Source organism: Rhinolophus sinicus, linkage group LG13 (genome assembly GCF_036562045.2).
Source record: "Rhinolophus sinicus isolate RSC01 linkage group LG13, ASM3656204v1, whole genome shotgun sequence".
NCBI classification, from domain to species: domain Eukaryota; kingdom Metazoa; phylum Chordata; class Mammalia; order Chiroptera; family Rhinolophidae; genus Rhinolophus; species Rhinolophus sinicus.
In genome coordinates, this window is record NC_133762.1 from 41,521,679 (window position 1) to 41,540,871 (window position 19,193).

The following is a 19,193-nucleotide window of genomic DNA, read 5'->3' on the forward strand; positions in this document are numbered from 1 at the left end:
CAAAATCCCACTGTTTCAATAATTGTAACTTTGTAAAATACTTAATATCTGATGAGTCATACTTTGGTAAGCTTATTTTTTAGAATTTTGCTAGCAATTCTTGATTATTTTTCTATATGAACATTAGAATCAACTTGTATAACAAAAAAGTTTTTGTTGATAATGTTAAATTTATAGATTAACAGGGACAATTGACATCTTTAAGTCTTCCTGTCCAAGAATATGGTGTTGTCCGTTTACTGGTAGTATTTTGTATTTCTTGAAAGTGTTAAAATTTTTGCCACTGATGTCACACGTGTTTTGTTTAGTTTATTTCTAGATATTTTGAAGGTTTTGTTTGTTTTTTGTTAGTATAAATGGAGTGTTTTCTTCCATGATATTTTCTAACGGGCTGCTGTTGGGATATGAAGGCTATAGTTTTTTAATTAAGATATAATTGGCATGTAACATTTTAATTTTAGGTGTACAACATAACGCTATTGATTTTTGTAGGTATACTGGTCATCTTAATAAATTTCCTTAGTGTCTGGCATAATTTTCTTAAATTATCATAAGTCTTTAAATCATCCCATCTGTAAATATCTACTCCTAATTTTTAGACCTCTTTCTTCCTTTTGTTTAAATAAATTGGTGAATACCTCAGAACAAAGTTAGGAAACAGTGGTAAAAGCAGACAGCCCTGTTTTGTACCTGACTCTAAGGAGGATGCTCGCAGTGGTTTTCCATTAAACATGGTCCTTAGTCTTGGGTTGAGATAAACATATTTATCACTTTATTTCTGTTTTAAAGGTCATTTGTGTCAAGAATGAATGCTAAATTTTGCCAGTTGCCTGTTGAGTATCAGTGAGCAAGATCTATATGAATTTTTTCTCTTTTTATCATATGCTGTGGTGAATCATATTAATAGAGTTCCTAATTTTGAACTATTTACATTTTTGCAAAAATGAGTCAACTTGGCCATGTTGTATTTTTCTTGAGTGAACTGTTGCAGTTTGTTTGATATTATTTTATTTGGGATTTTTCCCATTGATATTCATAAGTTATTTCTAAATGAAATTGATCTGTGTGTTTCCTTTGTATTTCCGCTATGTTCTGGTAAGTTTTAGTTGTCAGTATTTTGTTTAGCTTCATGGAAAGAATTGAAGTTTACCTAGAAAACTAATGCATTTCGTTCATGTTTTCAAAATTATTTGAATAGACTTGAGGAAAAATTATCTCAAGATAAATTTCTTACATAGCTATAAATATTTCTTTTGTTTTTTTGTTTTGTTTTTAGCGGGTGCAGCTCACAGTGGCCCATGTGGGGATCTAACTGGCAACCTTGGTGCTACCGGTACTGTGCTCTAACCAACTGAGCTAACTGGCCCCCCCAATATGAACATTTCTTAATATATACAGAATGTGCAAAAAAAAAAAAGTATACACATTTTAAGAAAGGAAAAAACTGTATTAAAATTGTAATACAATGAATGACGCTTGCATTCATTTGATTAACACCGTCTTTTGAGCAAACATCATACTGCACATTGCTACCATAATTCAACTTCGAAAAGTAATACATAGATAACATCTCTTAAAATGTGTACATTTTTTTGGCACCGCCGGTATATATTAAAGACACATACACACACACACACACACGTATCACCACCATTTTACCAGTCCTCCCATAATTGTTACATCATAGTATTTGGTTAAATCCGTATTGATTTATGCATTTTATATTATAAAATCAGTATTTTATATTACTATGACTATGTAATATTATTACCTGCTGAGCTAGAGGTAAATGTGATTTTTTTTTCTTGTACAATCTTTTTCTAGATTTAATAATTGCCTTATATTTTTGTTTGTTTAGTTTGTGTGTGTGTGTGTGTGTGTGTACTTGTTTAGGTTGGCTAACCATTTATCTGATTCATGATTTGTTGCTTTTTTTCTTCCAAAGTACCTGCTATTGTATATTTATTCTGTCTTTTTCACTTTTTACTTCATTAATTTATTTTTATTCTTTTTTCTTTCTGTTTTTCTTAGCTTTATTTTGGCTTTTTCTGTCTTCGTGAACTGAATGCTTAATTTATTTGCATTCTTCCCAGTTAATTAATATATTTAATGCTATGGATTTTTTATAAGCATAGCTTTAGCCTTTTCCCATATATGTTCCTGTAGGTAGTCGCATTAGGGTACTGTCTAAGCTACTCTGAAAAAGGCACACCAAAATTCAGTGACTTAAATTAAGGCAAAAGTGTCTTTCGCCAATTACATTCCAGAGGTAGGCAGGGGGCTTTGCTTTATCAGGGACCAAGTTTCTTTTTTCTTGTGGCCCTACAATCCCAACAAAATTATCCTTGTCTGCTTGGTCAGAGATGGTTCTCATCAGTGGGTTCTGGTTCCAGCTCCTGGGAAAGGTGAACAGAGGCAGTAGTGACAAATAATTTCCTTTCCGAAGGATGTGACCCAGAAGTTACCCTCATCACTTTTGCTCACTTCCCATTGGCTGGAATTCTTCATATAACTATACCTAGCACAAAGAAGTCTGAGAAACATAGTCTCTAGCTAGACAGCTTTGTGTCAGCTTAAAAAGAAAAGAAAAAACAGTTGGTTTTTTGTTTTTTTAAGAAGAGGAGACTGATATTGAGGGAGAGTTGATGAATTCTACCAAGACTGATTTTACTGGTTTATGGGTTGTTGTTGTTTTAGGTATTTTGCAGTTTTGTTTTGTTTTTAGTTTTCAACTGTTTTCTTAATTTGTTAATTTCTAGTTTTATTGCATCATGATAAAAGAATATTGTCTGTATTATTTCTACTGTGGGGAATTTAAAAGGGCTTGTGGATAATCTTTGAAAAGGTTTTCTCTGTTACCGGTAGTATATCGAGTTTGGTCTATACCAATTAGACTTTATTGCGTATTATCATTGAGGCCTTTTATATGCTTAACTGAATTATGCCCTGTTGCATTTTAATGACCTGAAAGACATAAAGACCTCTAATACCATTGTTTTTGTATTTATCTTTGTATTCTTGTAATTTTATGAATATTGATGCTACATTGTTTTTGTGCTCAGAGAGAAGGACAAACCATTGATTAAATAAAGTTAAGTGAATCTGGGAATCTTGTTCCCCAGTTGTTGGAGGGTGCCTCATTCTAGCTCCAGCATATACAAAGAGGAAAGTATCTATATTCCTAGAGTTTATTTTGTCTTACCTTAGATTGAATAGTAATATTTTTCATTAATTTGAGTGAATGTTTCTATTTTTTACTTATTACACAGGTAATTCTGACTCGAAGGACAGAAAAGGTGAGCCACTCACCTTATGTCTGTTGTTCCTTTTACAGTGTACAGTATTTGTCGTGTTTCCTCTGCTCACAGTCCGTAGTAACCTTGTGCATCTGTGGCTGTTATGTACTTACTTGCCCTTAAGTTGTTTCCATAGAAAAGAGTAACAGAAACAAGTACTCATTGTATTTTTAAATGTAGATTATGGATTCTAACAGCTATGATATATTTTAATAAGTAGTAAAACAACTGTATTTTACTTTATCATGTTACCTTGTTAATATTACCCTTTAGTGATATCAGGCCATAATTTATGGACCCTAGTTAATTACTAATTTCTAGGTCATAGTTACCTTTAAAAATTCTACCTTTGTGTTGTTTTTTCCTAGTCTATAAAATATCGACCCTTTGTCACTTTCTATGGATTTTATGGATTTTCAGCCCTCTAGTGTAAACTCCCTATGGCTGGAGATGCAGTGTCGGTGGTCTAAGCAGGACTGCTGAATCCCTTTCACCAGAGAACCGAGTATGTGAAGTCCACGAAACTGGTTATGTTCTCGTGTGTTATTTTTTAAATGTATTCCAAATTATTTTGGTAGAACCAGCTTTTTTCCTAATTGTGGTAAAATATATATAACATTTACCATTTTAACTATGCACTTCAGTGGCATTAAGTACATTCACATTGTTGTGCAACCATCACCACCACCCATCTCCAGAACTTTTTTTTATCTTCCCAAACTGAAACTCTGTCCCCCATTAAACAGTGACTCCCCATTTCTCCTTCTGCCAGCCCCTGGTGACCACTATTGTGCTGTCTGTCTCTATAGATGTATCTATTTTAGGTACCTAATTTAAGTGAAATCATAACATATTTGTCCTTTTGTAACCAGCTTTTCCTTCAGAGCATTTTTACTGGTTTTAAATTAGATGATTTGTGTAATATATAGTAATGTATTAAATCCAATTCTGGCGTTACCCATCAAGTACCTCTTTACCATGAAGTCATTGGTTATAAGTATACTCTCCAGTTGTTATTAAGTCTTCACTAGTTTTACATCTCTATTTCATTAATTTTGTTCTGGGCGAAACAGACTCTGAGACAGATTTGCATGCAGCAAGTTTATTGGGGAGTACTTTCTCCCTACAGTACCTGTGAGGCAGTAATGGCGACAGTATTGGGTTGGGGGAGGAAAGGAGATACCATGCAGTCAGAGCAAAGATAGCAAAGGCTTTAGTTAATCCCACAGGAAGCTCTGGAGCTGGAAATAGGGGTCAGAAAGAGCCTTTCCCTTGACCAGGCTACTCCCTTAGGCCAAGGGCAGTTCGTGGGGAAGAACTTGGCTGAGAGCCGTTAGCTGCCAACCCTTCCAACAGCTGGGGGAATAGGTGCTTTGGTCCTGAAGGAGAATCTGTAACATCTACTTCTGTTCCCATGAAGTCCTAGCAAGATAGTGATGCATGCTCCAATTCATAAATAGAGATTTTTCCCATTGAAGGAAATGCTATTGAATGATTTTGGTATATGTAAGAGGGCTGGGCAGTGAGTGCCAAGGTGGAATATTTGGAGAGGCAATGTTTGCAGTAGTTAAAAGCGTGGGCTCTGGAGCTAGACCACATGGTTTTGTGTGTTGACTCTACAACTTACCAGCAGGGTGGGGTAGGTGTTTAACATCCCTGTGCCTCATTTCACCATCTGCAAAAGAGGAAACAGAATTTCCTTCCTAGGGTTGTTGTGAGGAATTAAGTAACATATGAAGTCTGACAATTAAGTTCCCAAACTCATCCTAGAAAAAGTGCTACATACCTCATTGCTGAATTTCACTATGGTCACGTTCGAAGTTCTCCCCTTGGGAAGCTATGCACTGACTCCAGCACCTAGTCCACCCTTCAAAGCAATTTTGGAACTCTTTCTGGAATGGCCATCAGAGCTGTCGTCGTACTACACTTGATGTCCTGAATGTCATCAAAATGTTTTCCTTTCAGTGTTTCCTTTATCTTCGGGTAAAGAAAGAAGTCATTGGGGGCCAGATCAGGTGAGTAGGGAGGGTGTTTCAATACAGTTTATTTGTTTACTGGCTAAACACTCCCTCACAGACAGTGCCCTGTGAGCTGGTGTATTGTGGTGATGCAAGAGCCATGAATTGTTGGCGAAAAGTTCAGGTTGTTTTCGTCTAACTTTTTCACGCAGCCTTTTCAGCACTTCCAAATAATAAACTTGGTTAACTGTTTGTCTAGTTCGTACAAATTCATAATGAATAATCCCTCTGATATCCAAAAAAATTAGCAACATCGTTTTGACCCTTGATTCGGCCCGACCAAAGTTTTTTGGTGGTGGAGAATTGGCTGACTTCCATTGTGCACTTAAGACAGTTTGTTTCAAGGTCATATTGGTACACCCTTGTTTCATGACCAGTGATAGCACGGCCCAAAACATCGGCATGCCTCTCCAAACGGTCTTGGCAGACTTTGATTCTCCTTTGCTTTTATTCATCAGTGAGCTCCTTCGGGACCATTTTTACACACACTTTTTTCATGCCAAGATTTCTTTCCTTTTTTTTTTTTAAATAAATTTTTATTGGGGAACAGTGTGTTTTTCCAGGACCCATCAGCTCCAAGTCAAGTCGTTGTTTTTCAGTCTAGTTGTAGAGGGCGCAGCTCATTGGCCCATGTGGGAGTCGAACCAGCGACATTGGTGTTATGAGCACTGCGCTCTGACCAACTGAACCAACTGGCTGCCCCCCAGATTTTCAGTTAAAATTTTCCTGTTTCTCTGTCGATGTTTACTTTGTCTGCTGTGCTGCTTACAGTCAGCCGATTTTGATGCACAATTTGATGAATTTTTGCAATGTTTTCATCAGTTCTGTTCGTTGTTGGCCGCCCTGACCTCTTTTCATCAGTGACACATTCTCTCCCCTCAGAAAAACGTTTCATCCATTTGTTCACTGCCATTTTCTTCATGGCATTATACCCATAAACTTGGACTAACGTGTCCCTGATTTCACTGCCACTCTTGCCAAGTTTAACAAGAAATTTAATGTTTGTTCGTTGCTTTAATTCAAGCTCAGACATTCTCGCGATGGCACACAAAAACACACGACATCAATAATGAACGCCACTCAGCAAGACACCGCCACACATTGACGCCTCACATCTGTGAGACACTGATATTCCAAAGTTGTGAAACCTCACCGAGCTGTTTGCACAGGGCTGCCAGTGTAAGTGCACCATGGCAAGGTCACAAACTTAATTGTCAGACCACATATGAATTGCTTGGCTTAGTGCTGGGTTAGCACAAAGCAGTTGCTCAACAAGTGTTGGCTATTCCATTGTTACTCCTACTATCACCCATCTCTACTCTGTTACAGTCACTATTAGATGAGACACTAAGGAGATCAGGAATCTTAGCCGTTCATTCAGGACTCATTGAAACAAGGGCACTCACTCCTAGGCCTCCTGGAGGCTGGTGTGCGAGGTAGCTCTCAAGGCAAGGTCATCTTGCAACCACACCACCACAACTGTAGACATTAGCTAATCCTGTACATTTTAAACAAAATTCTCCATAAACCCCTCTCATCCTACTTTTAATATTAGGATTTTCAAATGAAGATCTTATAACTGACACTTGTTAAATAGCAAGAACACCGGATAAAGCTGTTAACCATAGTTTAAATTGTTTTAGATATACAATACAGTAAGTCCTCACTTAATGTTGTTGAGAGGTTCTGTAAGTTGCAGCAACAGGACAGAGCGCGAAACCATTTTATCGTAGGCGAAATGAAACTCATATACTCATATACACAAGAGTTAAGTTCCTGGGGCATCTCATTAACATAATGAAATGACATTGTACAAAGCGTTATTCGAGGACCTGCTGTAATCGTTTGTATAATTTTTTTTTTTTAATCTGGAAATAGTTTCCTGTTAATATTTGTGAAGGAGTCCTTGAGCTAGAGTTCTAGAACTGGGCAAGGTAAGCATTCTACTTACAGAGGTTCCTTACAGTTTCTCAACTATCAGATCAGGTCACTTGCTACCCTTGGCTTTCTCTTCAGTACTTTTCTAGAGTTGGAGTCTAGAAAGGGGTTGACATTCTTGTTCAAAGCGGTATTTTTGGATTCTCATAGTAAGTGACATTATTATTGTGAACTCCATTTATGAAGGGTTCCCTAAGCACCTTTAATAATATATTTATTCAGTACCTGATAGATACTAAAGATTCCAGAAAGAAAAATGTTCCATATTAATGGAAGAAACACATGAACACCAGGAATCAAAAGTCCACTCAGCTATGTGCTATTGGATATACGACAGACAGTGCTGTGAGAGAGCTTAAAAGACTCATTGTAACCTGGGGAGTGGTGACGAGGCATGAGGATGAGCTTTGGGCAGTTTAAATTACTATGGTAACTGAGGAGAATGAGGATGTACCAAATCGGGTAAAAGCAAGGAGACACGAACCAGTAAGTCATGTGTTTGAGGAACTGTGCACAGTTGATATGCATGAGGTAGGGAGGCCGGAGGTAGCCTCAGCAGAATGGGCCTGGTGGTGCATTGAGCTAAGAGTCAGGACATCTCCTCGTGATGGTAAGGAAGGAAGGGACATGCTCAGATTTTTGTTTAGAAATATAACTCCAGAGGCCTTAGGGAAGATAGATGGGCAATAGAAATTAAGGTTTCTGAATGGTAATTTGGCCCAAGACAACAGTGATTGGGTTCGTGAGGCAACCTGGTGACTTTTGCTGTTTTTAGAACAAATAGGAAGCACTTAAAACATTACAAGCCTGCCTTTGAGAGTTGGTAAATACTTTTTCCAAAAAGTTTGGGGACAAGACGAATAAATGGGCCTTAGGAATTGAGGCTAGAGGAGTATGGCTTTTACTTCATTGATTATTTTTGTAGTGACCAAAGTGTATCTAAGTCCTAAGGTGACTGATATGTCACCTTATGTGAGGTGAGCCCTTAGAATAATATGACTGTTTGTTTTCTTGGAAAGGGGGTATAGCAAATAAACAGCTGTTGTCCCAAAACACCATTTTAGTATTTTTGAAATGCTGACCCCTGACTGAGTCTAGGAAGTGAAATTTTGCTGGAATGGGTTGCAGGGAGAGGTGGGGAGAGCAGGGAATGACCCGGTGTGCCTGCTTTGCCTGCATCATGCGAGGCCACTTCTGCAGAGGACCCAGTCCAGGACTAGCCTGAGCATGAAGAGAGGACAAGTCTGGCCAGTTCAGGAGGAGTGACTGATCCTGAGTCTGTCTCCAAGTCTGAGGTTTGATACAGGGAGCCGTAAGTTCTTTCCGATTTTTGTAAAATAGATCTGAGTCGTCTTCCCTCGCAGAGGCCTAGGAACATCTTTACTACCTGTATTATCTTTAACTGGATCAGAAACCTGGATGGAATTCAGAAGTCAGGAGGTAAAACTGACTTTTATCATAGAAGACTGTTCTGGCCTGAAAGCTGGTAGTAGTTAAAGTGTTGTTGGTCCTGTACTTAGGAAGAATCTGGAGAATAGTGTAACTTTGTGTTCTTGCTTTAGATTTGCAGCTGTGTAATATGGGCAAGTTAATCTCTCTGCTCAGTTTCATCATCCATAAAATAGGGTTAATAATGGTATCTATCTTAAGGGTGTTAGGATAATTGAATGATACAATATGTGTATGGTGCTTTGCTCTGTGCCTTCTACATAAATGCTTAAACATTAACTGTAATAAATTTTATTAATTTCGGAGTTATTCTGGCTAGCTGACTCTTTTCTTGTCATATTGCTTGTAGTTGTCAACTCTTTACAAGTGATCATAAACAATTCTGCACTGTTTGTGCCTTCCTAATACTCCATTCAGGACTTTTTCTGACCACCCCATCTTACATCACAGAACACCTCCCCCCATTCCTCTTTTACCCTGCCGTATTTTTCTTCATAGCGCTTATCACTACCTATATTACATATTTCTTATGTGTTGTCCTGTCTCCTCCACTAATATAAGCTTCATAAGGACAAGGAACTTTGATTTGTAGTCTTAGGACATGCCTAGCACAGCAGCCACTCAATATATATTTATTGAGTGAAAGATTAAATCTTGAGCACAGAGCTATCTGGGGGTGATATTGAATTCATGCCGTCAAGAAGTTTATAATTTAATGGACATGTAATCAGTGACCTTAATTCAATGTGTAAGAGTTGTGGCGGAGTAGGTATGTAGTGTTATGGAAGTACAGGAAAGGAGCAGTTACCAAAAAAAGTGATATTTGCGCTAGAATTGTGTAAGCGGAGAGGTGGTAGTAACATTCTAGATCAGAGATCTGCAAACTTTTTCTGTCAAGGGCCAGATAAAATAATTTCAGTTTTGCAACCATACTATCTGCCACATCTACTCAACTCTACCGTTGTAGTACAAAAGCAGCCATAGGCTATGTAAATAAATGACCATGGCTGTGCTCCAATAAAATTTTATTTACAAAAACAAGCGGTGGGCTGTAGTTTCCCTGTTCTAGACAAAGGAACTCTTCTGAGCCTAGGAAGTTGTACTGAGGTTCTCGACTAGTATGTGAGCTTCTGGATGCCAAGGGCAAGTCTTTTCACTTCATATCAGGCACTTGGCAAATGTTGCTTCCTTTAAATCTTACATTAACTGTAAGATCTGGAAAATGATGATATATTTGCATTTTGTAAAGCATTCCACAAGGGTTCCAAGAGATTGTTACACTGCTACTAAATAGGATAGTAGAGATTTGAACTCCCTGGTCTCTCTGATCCTAAAGCCCCAAGTTCTGAAAGTGGCTTTCTTTTGACCTCATGCTGGCATGAAATTTTGGCTAGATAAATAACTAGGTTCAGCGTCCTTCCTAAGAACTTGATAGTACACCATTGACTTCTAGCAATCGTATTTTAGATAAGCAACTCTTACGTGAATCTGATTCTCATTTCTCTGTAGGGACTCTTTTCTGTTCTGTTGGAAGTTTTTAAAGATGGCTTGTGGTTGGTTGATTTCAATCCAAAATTTCAAAAGTTTTGTCAGAATGCATCTAGGTAAAGATTTTTTTTCATTATTACCATTCAAACCTGATGGTCCTTTTGGCCTGATAAAAAGAGAACTTTTTTATGTAATTTCTTCTCCTTCCTTACTGATCTTTGGGAATTCCTGTTGAGCAGATACTAGGACTCCTAGATCTATCCAGTTTGTCTTTTTTCTCTGCTCTCATTGTTTCCATCTCACTGCTTTATATTCTGGGAACTTCCATGATTTGATCTTTCATTCACAGTACTTATTTTTCATTATGTCTATTCTGCTGTTCAGCCTTTCTGTTGAGATGTTTTTTCTCCCAGTAATGTTTTAGTTTTCTACGAACTCTTTCTTAATTCTCAGATTGCTACTCCCCCTTCCCATTTTTTGTCACACAGTTACAAATGGTAAAATAAACATGGAATTTACCATTTTAACGATTTTTAAGAGTACAGTTCCTTGACAGTTGTTGTGCAACCATCACCACTATCCATCTCCATAACCCTTTTCATCTTATGAAATTGAAACTTCATACCTATTAAATAATAACTCCCTATCCCCCTCCTCCAGCCCCTGGCAACCGCTGTTCTGCTTTCTGTCTCTGAATTTCACTATTCTAGGTACCTCATGTAAGTGGAATCATATAGTATTTGTCTTTCTGTGATGGCTTATTCACTTAGCATAATGTCCTCAAGGTTTATCCATGTTGTAGTATGTGTCAGAATTTCCTTCCTTTTTAAGGCTGAAAATATTCCATTGTATCTGTAGACCACATTTTGCTTATTTATTCATCCGTGAATGGACAGTTGGTTCCTTCTACATTTTAGCTATTGTGACTAATGCTACTGTAAACATGGATGTACAAATATCTCTTCAAGACCTTGCTTTCAGTTCTTTTGGGCATATACCCAGAAGTAGAATTGCTGGATATGGTAATTCTATTCTTAATGTTTTGTGGCACTTCCATATTGTTTTCCACAGCAGCTGTACCATTTTACACTTCCACCAACAGTGCACAAGAGTTCCAGTTTTACCGCATCCTGGCCAATATTTATTTTCTGTTTTGTTTTTATAGTAGCCATCCTGACAGGTGTGAGATTGCTCCTTATTTTATATAGTAGCTTTTAAAAAAAATTAATAGTGTCCTCTTGCACAAATTGCAATATATTTTTTAAGATTCTATTTCTTGTATTACGTCTTCTTCCCAGGACTACCATTGTTGTCCTTGGTTTTTGTGAAGGTCACCTGTAAGGCTCTGGTTGAGCTTTGTCCTGGAGCATTGGATGGACTGGAATGTGCCCATAGTAGGTGTCCTTTCAGGAGCACAAACAGGAGCGTGTCCTAAACTAGGGGTTCAGTCATGGTTTAGGAAGTTGGATACAGCTATACTCTAGGCAGCGCTGCCTTTCTTTCTCTTTTCCCCTTCTTCATCTATTGTGGCTGCCTAGAATTATCTCAGGCACCACCCTTGTTCTTTTTCTCTCTTCAGGGCCCACCCAGGAAACCCTCTGTGGACCTAGTATACCTAGCAATCGTGTGCAATATATAGGTCTTCGCTGGATGTCAATTCTAACCAAACCAAAAAAAACCATGTATGAGACAATCAGGGATATTTAAACAGTAACTGAACATTAGATTATATTAAGGAATTAGTGTTGCTTTTTAAATGGGATAATGGTATTGTGATTATGTTAAGAATCCTTATCTCTTAGTGATACATACTGAAATGATTACAGTTGAAATGATGTGTCTCAGATTTACCTTAAAATAATCCAGTGGGATGGGTATGGACCAGTAGTTCTCAGTTCAGGGCGATTTGCCACCCGAGAGGACAATTGGCAATGTCTGCAGATGATTTGGCGTCATCACAATTTAGGGTTTACTACTGGCATCTAATAGGTAGAGGCCAGGGATGCTCTTAATCATCCTACAGTGCTCATGAAAGCCTCCGCAACAGAGTTATCTGGCCCAAAATGTCATTAGTGTGAGGTTGGGACACCCTGATATAGATGGGAAAAACGCGTATAGTGATAATGTTGAAGTGAAGCAGTAAGTACATAGGGATTTATTGTAGTGGTCACTTTACTCCTGTGCAGTTTGAAAGTTTCCCATAATAAAACGTTTCAAAATATATATACACCATTTCTTTTTTAAAAAAAGGCCATCATTCTCTGTGAACCCCCCACACACACACACACACACACACACAATTCTGTGAGTTCTGTGTTCCCAGCTGAGTCTGGATAGGACACCACTGCTTGTTACTCAGCCTGTGAGTGTACTGGTTTGGCTTTGGCAAGACTTTGGTTAAATACCATCCTCCTGCCTCAAGGCTCACTTTCATCCCCAGTGGGTTGAGTCTGAGCTTGAGATGTTTCCAGGCCCAGACTGGTAGAACCAGTACTTACCTTTCAGTTGCAGGTTCGTTGGCTCTGATGGATCTCGTCAGCAGTCCAGTCCCATCTGGTTTGTCTTCTTCCATAAACCCCTCAAAGGCTGTGGTCTGTTGACACCACTCTTTGCTGCCTTCCTAATATGCTTTTGATTCATTGGTATTTTTATATTTCTTCTCTGTCCTTTTAGGAAGAGAAAGAAGTAAACTTACTGATTCAGCTCACTATTTTGAACCAGATGTCTCTAATTACTTTTTTAAATACCTGATGTACAGCCCTCTGTGACTGGCATTTAACAAATACATTTAGTGATGGATGAATCATTAATTCTTTATTCTTTCACTCAGTGTAGTCCAATTATGTGTGAAATTCTGTGCTAAGTTTTAGGTATATCGTGAAAAACAAAGCAAGTATGTAATTCTTGCCCTTGTGGAATTTATGGTTGAAGGAGGGACACCTCATCAACTAAACTCAAGTAAATATATAATTACAAAGCGTGAGAGATATTATCAAGGGAAATAACAGGGTGCTCTGGGAGAATAATAAAGAAAATCCTAACTAACATAATATATTCTGGTTACTGTGCCAAGCACTTTACATGGATAATCTCATTTAATCTTCAGAATAACTAATTTTAGAGATAAGGAGACTAGGATTTAAGATCCTGATTTAGTGTTAGGAAGCAGAAAAGATCTCTCTGGGAAAGGTAACACTTAAAATGAGAACTGGATGACTGAGGAGTTATCCAGGCAAAGAATGGAAGGAGGTTATGTAAAGCAGAAGGAATAGCATGTTCAAAGGCCTGAGGAAGGCGTGAACTCATCGTGGACAGATGCCAGTGGTTGAAGTTTAGTGACAAGGAAAGAATGGTGGGAGATAGAGTAAGCAGTGGGCCTAAATGGGGGAGGTTGTTATGGGCCAGAGTAAGGATATTAGATTTCCTTCTAAAGGCTTGAGAAACCATCGAAAGGTTTTACATATAAGAGGAACATTATCTGATTTGCTTTCTTAGAGATCACTCTGCCTGCTTTGTGGAGAAGGTATTGGCAGAGGACAGAGGCTTACTGTGACCGAGATAAGAGAGGATAGAGATTTAGACTACAGTGATGGCAACAGAATGGAAAAAAGGCAGAAAATTTTCAGGTGTTGGTTTTAGCCTTAAAACATATTACTTGCAGCTGGGTTGGATATAAAAGATAAGCATGAGGAAGAAATCAAGGGGATTTCCACATTTCTTACTTGAGCAACAGGGTAAATGGCTGTGCTAGCTTACTGAATGTTGCGGGAAAGGTTTTAGACAGAAAGTTTGCATTGCCTGTGAAATTTAAAGTGGCACATAGACTCAGAAGAGAGCTCAGAAGAGAGCTATGACCAAGCAGCGCAAATGAGGGAATTGCTAGCATATCATTTCTGCTTACAGCCATCTGTCTGATCAGATCAGCTAGATAGAGTGTAGAGAAGAGTGCCAGGGACAGAGCCCTGAGGAAATCAGACATTTAAAGATCTGGTATTGGAAAACGAACAACTAGCAAAGGAAATGGGATGGAGCAGCCAAGAGCAAGAAAATCAGTAAAGTGCGTTGTTGTGGAAACCAAGAGAGGAAAGTTCTTCAAAGAGGAGGGAAATAGTCAGCCAGTTTGAATGCTCATTTTAAGAGGAAAGCCACATACCAGGGTGTGTTTGAAAATTGCCATCAACAAAGAAGCTTCGTATAATATATCCCATCTCTTAAAAAAAAATAAGACTTTCCACCCCACATCTCCCTCCCATGTGCTGCTGCTTCTCTGTGCATCCCTTTATAATAAAAGTCCTCACCTTAAATAAGAAATTGATATCTTACTGTCTCCTCTTTCCATCTTTATTTCACTCTATATAGGCTTTCTCACCAACTACTCAACTGAAACCACTCTTGAAAAGGTCACCAATAGCTGCCATCTTGTTAAATTCAATTTCACTTCTGTCTTCATCCAACTTAATCTTTCTGTGGTAGTATCTGATTGAGCTGATTACTCCCTCCTTTTTGAAAAAACTGTTCTTGGCATCTATGAGACCATATTCTGTTGGATTACCTCCCACCTCATGACTGCTGCTTATGAGTCATTTAGCTAGCAGATCTTTTAAAAGAATGCAAATCTAGTTATTTCTCTCCTCTGTTCAAAGCCCTCCAATCACATCATGTTTCTCATCACATTCAGAATTAAATCCACACTCATTACCATGGCCTACAAAGCCCTAAGTCTTCTGGCTCCTGCCCACCTCTCCAGCCACATCTTGTACCAAAACTGGCCTTTGTGCTATTTCTTGAACCTGCCAAGCTCCAAAGGGCTATTATGCTTGCTATTCCCTGTGCCTAGAAAGCTCTTTGCCCAGATCTTTGCATGGTTCACTTATTCACATTATTTAGACCTCTGCTCAATATAACTACTTCAGACTGTCCCAAACCACTCTAAGATAGCCAGTCACTGCCCTCCCCAGCCCATCACTCCCTAATCCCCTACTGTTCTGTTCTTCATGGCACTTGTCCCTGTTTGAAATTGTCCTCTTGCTTATGAACAGTGTCCCTTCTTCCCCCAGAAGGTAGGTTCTCTGTCATTGTCTGCCTAATTACTTCTCTGTTCCCAGAGTCTAGCACAGTGCCTGGCATACAGTTGCTGATCCATAAATATTTTTTGAATGATTGCTGCTAAGAGGTTGAAGCAGATGAAGATGGGAATGTTTCTGTTGCATGTGGGAATATGCCATTTGTCAATGTCCTTGATGAGCATTTTCAATGGAGCACTGAGGGTAGGCATCAGAGCAGAAAAGCCGGAGGTGAAGAATTAGAGAAAAGACAACTGTTGTGAGAAGTTAACTGTGAAGAGAGACATGGGGCTGTTGGTGACTGGAGGAGGGTAAATGAGGTCAAAACCAGGTGACAGTAGTGGATGTAATCCAGAGCATCCGCGACAGGACTTTCACATGGGAGGGACATGTCCTCCCTTTAGCAGGACGGAAAACTCAGATTGGTTGTGTAATTGGTGGTGTGAGCATGAGAGTAGAGGAGGATGAGTCAGCACCTGGTCAGCTGCCATGAGAAAGGAGGCTACGTATTGGGTGGAAAGGAAGCCAGCCCCAGGGGAATGGAAATCCAAGGGCCTGCCTTCCCTAAACCAGCTGGTGCTATACTTGGGGTCCTGGTAAAAGGTGGCTATGGAAAGAGGTAGAAAAGAATACACAGCACTTTTGGATATGTATGTCTAATAATGTCTCCTTGTGTTCATCAGGAATAGAATTCTCTGTGCCAGGAAACCATTTGGATTTATGATAGGAAAATTGTCCTTTTTCCTTCTCTCCCATATTCCTCTAGATGGAGCCCACGGAGGCTGGGAGAGAGGACATTGTTGGCCCTGCACACCCAGCTTGCCATCAGGATGTGTTGATGCTTTCAAATATTTTGAGTATTTTTTATGTGCTAAGCACTGTTTTAGGCTCTATAGCAATGAATGAAACAAAGTCTCTGTCTTCAAAGAGCTTTTATTCTAATGCAGGGAGACAGAGTAAACAAATTTATGGTAAGTCAGAGATGGGGTAACAGAAGATGACCTCTCTCTCTCTCTTTATCTGTCTGTCTATCTATCCATCCATACCCTGCCATGTACAGAAGCATTGAATGAGCCCTTCTTCCTCATTTTGGTGTTTCTCTGAGCAGCCGACTTGAGCCCTCCATCCATTGCACACAGTGGTAACATGTTCTGTTCTCTTGATTTCAGATGAGACGCCAATTATTGCGGTGATGGTGGCCCTGTCCTCTCTGCTAGTGATCGTGTTTATTATCATAGTTCTGTACATGTTAAGGTGAGCATGCGAGTTAATGCTTCTCCATTCTCTTGGACTCTGTTTCAGTACGCCAGGGTCTGAAGTCCGTGCAGCCCAGAAGACAGTAGGATACGGACAATGAACAGGATAGAGGGGAATGACTCGTGATAGTGCTTCTGATTCACATTCTACTTAGAAATGGTTTAAAAGCTCTACACAGTCTTCCTCAAGACCCAGCCCCTCCCCTTGGCTTTCATCTGTCCAACTCCAGCCCCCCAACTTTAGTTCAACCTAAAGCCCAGGGTGGTGGTTTGGAGGTTAAGGGGAAAAGCCATAGTCTATGTTATTACTGATAGGCATTTAAGATCTTCAGATCTAGCCCTGTTAAAGCAACCCCCAAAAGTGCCCTGGTGGAGACTATGTGCTCAATAAAGGCCTACTTTATTTCAAGTTGGGGCTTTGTCCCCAAATCCCTCTAGGACTCCTTACCCTGGTATGCTGAACTAAACTATGTGAGTTACTGGGTTCCCCTTTTCGACTTTCTTTCAGGGTCCTCTAGATATTACTACCCAAACAGGGAACAAAAGCTGGGAAGGGGAACCCAAGGGAGAGAAGAGGGAAGTGTATTTGTTCTCTTCCTGCCGAAGTTATTGCTCTAACTAATTGGGTTTAATTCTGCCCTTGTCCCTGGCTTAAGCTGCTCTGTACTCCTTCTGTTCTTCTGCAGGGATAAAGAAAGGAGAAGCTTGTGCACCCCTATAATTTGTCATGTGTCTCCACCATTCTGCAGGAAACTTGTGGCCAGACCTGTGTCCACCCAGTCTGAAGCTCTGGGCTTCTCCCTGGTTGCACTGAGAAAATACCAGGATTTTTATTTGATGTGGATATTCTTATCTCCTCCCACTATATTCTGCCCACTTACCCCAGTCCACCCGGTATGGCTGTGGTCTCTAGTGAGTCCTGGAACCATTGCTGCACGGAGCCACATAAGTTAGAATATACTGTTGGTGTTCCCTGGGTTGGATTCTAGTGTGCTGAAGGTGAGCAGGAGTACCAGGGAATGGAGCTGCCTCAGCTTGTGCAGGACCTGTCTGTAAAAGAGCCTCTTTATTTGGTGAAGGAGATTTAGAAAGACTGAATTGATAAGTGGAAATACAAAGCCAGTGATAGGTCTCTTCTGCCTCTGTGCTTAGTTTTTCATTATGAACATTTTCTCATTAGGTTTAAGAAATACAAGCAAGCTGGGAGCCATTCCAATTCTTTCCGCTTATCTAATGGTCGCACTGAGGATGTGGGTAAGGCACCCCTTAATGGTGTGGGAACCTTCATGGAGAAGAAAATCAAGAAATTAGCATTTTCCCCATCCTAAAAGGGGGAAAAAAAAGACTTGAAGAGAACAGCCCTAGTTCTTGGAGGCTTTGACCATGAGAGAATCCCCGATTTAGTCTCCAGAGAAGGGCTGGTCCCCAGGGCGCCTGACCAACCTTCCCCCTTGTGCACTGCAGAACCCCAGAGCGTGCCACTTCTGGCCAGATCCCCAAGCACCAACAGGAAGTATCCTCCCTTGCCCGTGGACAAGCTGGAAGAGGAGATTAACCGGAGAATGGCCGATGACAATAAGCTCTTCAGGGAGGAATTCAATGTGAGTTCTTTGCTGAGACTGATGTGTCAGCAGGGAGGAAGGCAGACCTAAGGTCTTGGGGGTAGAAAACAGGTTTCTAATTGGTTAAGAGGTGAGAAAATTTTTACCAAGTTCATCTGATTCCTTTCCTGTGTGATTATGGACAAGAAATGAAGAAAGATTTGCCTTAACCTCCCTCATTTACCCATCCATCTTTTCATTCATCATTGCATCTGTTACTTTGTTTAATAAATAGTTATTAAGCATCTAATAATGTGCTAGGTGCCAGGAATTTGCTGGGTCGCAAAAATAGATCCAGTCCTTACACTCAAGGAACTCGCTGTCTAGTAGGGAAACCCCTTAAACAAGAACAAAAATAACTAAGTTCAAACAACAATATAGGACATGAAGGGCTGGTGCACAGTAGTAGGAGCCTGTATTAACAGATGGCCTGTTAAGAGTGTCTTAAGTAGACAGTAGAAGTAGTTCACTGTGAAAAACGAGGACCATGGCAGACTACAGAGCAGAGGCCTTATCTTGGGAATGTAGATTCACATTTTTTATAATTCCCTCAAGGAAACAGAACATGTTTGTGAATCTACCAGTTGGTGATTCCAGCCCTCCAGTTCTGATCCCAGGTGAGAACTTTTTTGAAGAAATGTGTTTTCATTGAGACCTAGTCATAGACAAGGACACTGGAGACAGGGATAAGAAACATTCCAGGCACTGGAAATAACAGGAGCAAACTGTCAGCAGTGAGGAAGGGCCATGTGTGGCTGACGGGCAAAAACTCAAGAGAGTAGTAAGAGCTAAAACTGTGGAAGAAGACTAGGCCAGGCTGTACATCTTATAGATTGTCATGAGAAAAGTAGAACCATGGGCCAAGCAGATGAGTATTTGAAAACTGGCTGGCTGCTATATAGAGAATGGGCCGTGGAGAGGCCAGAATAGATGGCAGGGAACACAGTGTGGGGCTGCCAGCTGTTGACACCAGAGCTGCTGTCACATTGACCTCCAGTGGTCAGGATTAGAGGGGGGAATGGATTTGAGGAGCAGTTCCAGAGTTGGCTAATATATCAACTCGGACATTGTTAAATCCTCATTC

General features: G+C 39.8%; 1 protein-coding gene across 3 annotated transcripts in view; it reads left to right on the top strand.

Moving 5' to 3' along the window:
- The window catches only part of PTPRA (protein tyrosine phosphatase receptor type A), a 124,262-nt gene that overhangs the window by 70,371 nt on the left and 34,698 nt on the right, over positions 1-19,193 (top strand). For 2 of the 3 annotated variants that reach the window (XM_019733785.2, XM_074317758.1), the window contains exons 5-7: positions 16,422-16,506; positions 17,689-17,762; positions 17,973-18,109. In XM_019733785.2, coding sequence (XP_019589344.2) covers positions 16,422-16,506; positions 17,689-17,762; positions 17,973-18,109 — 296 coding nt within the window. Of the gene's footprint in view, positions 1-3,269; positions 3,297-16,421; positions 16,507-17,688; positions 17,763-17,972; positions 18,110-19,193 lie in introns of all 3 variants that reach the window. The other variant, XM_019733783.2, reaches the window with a different exon arrangement.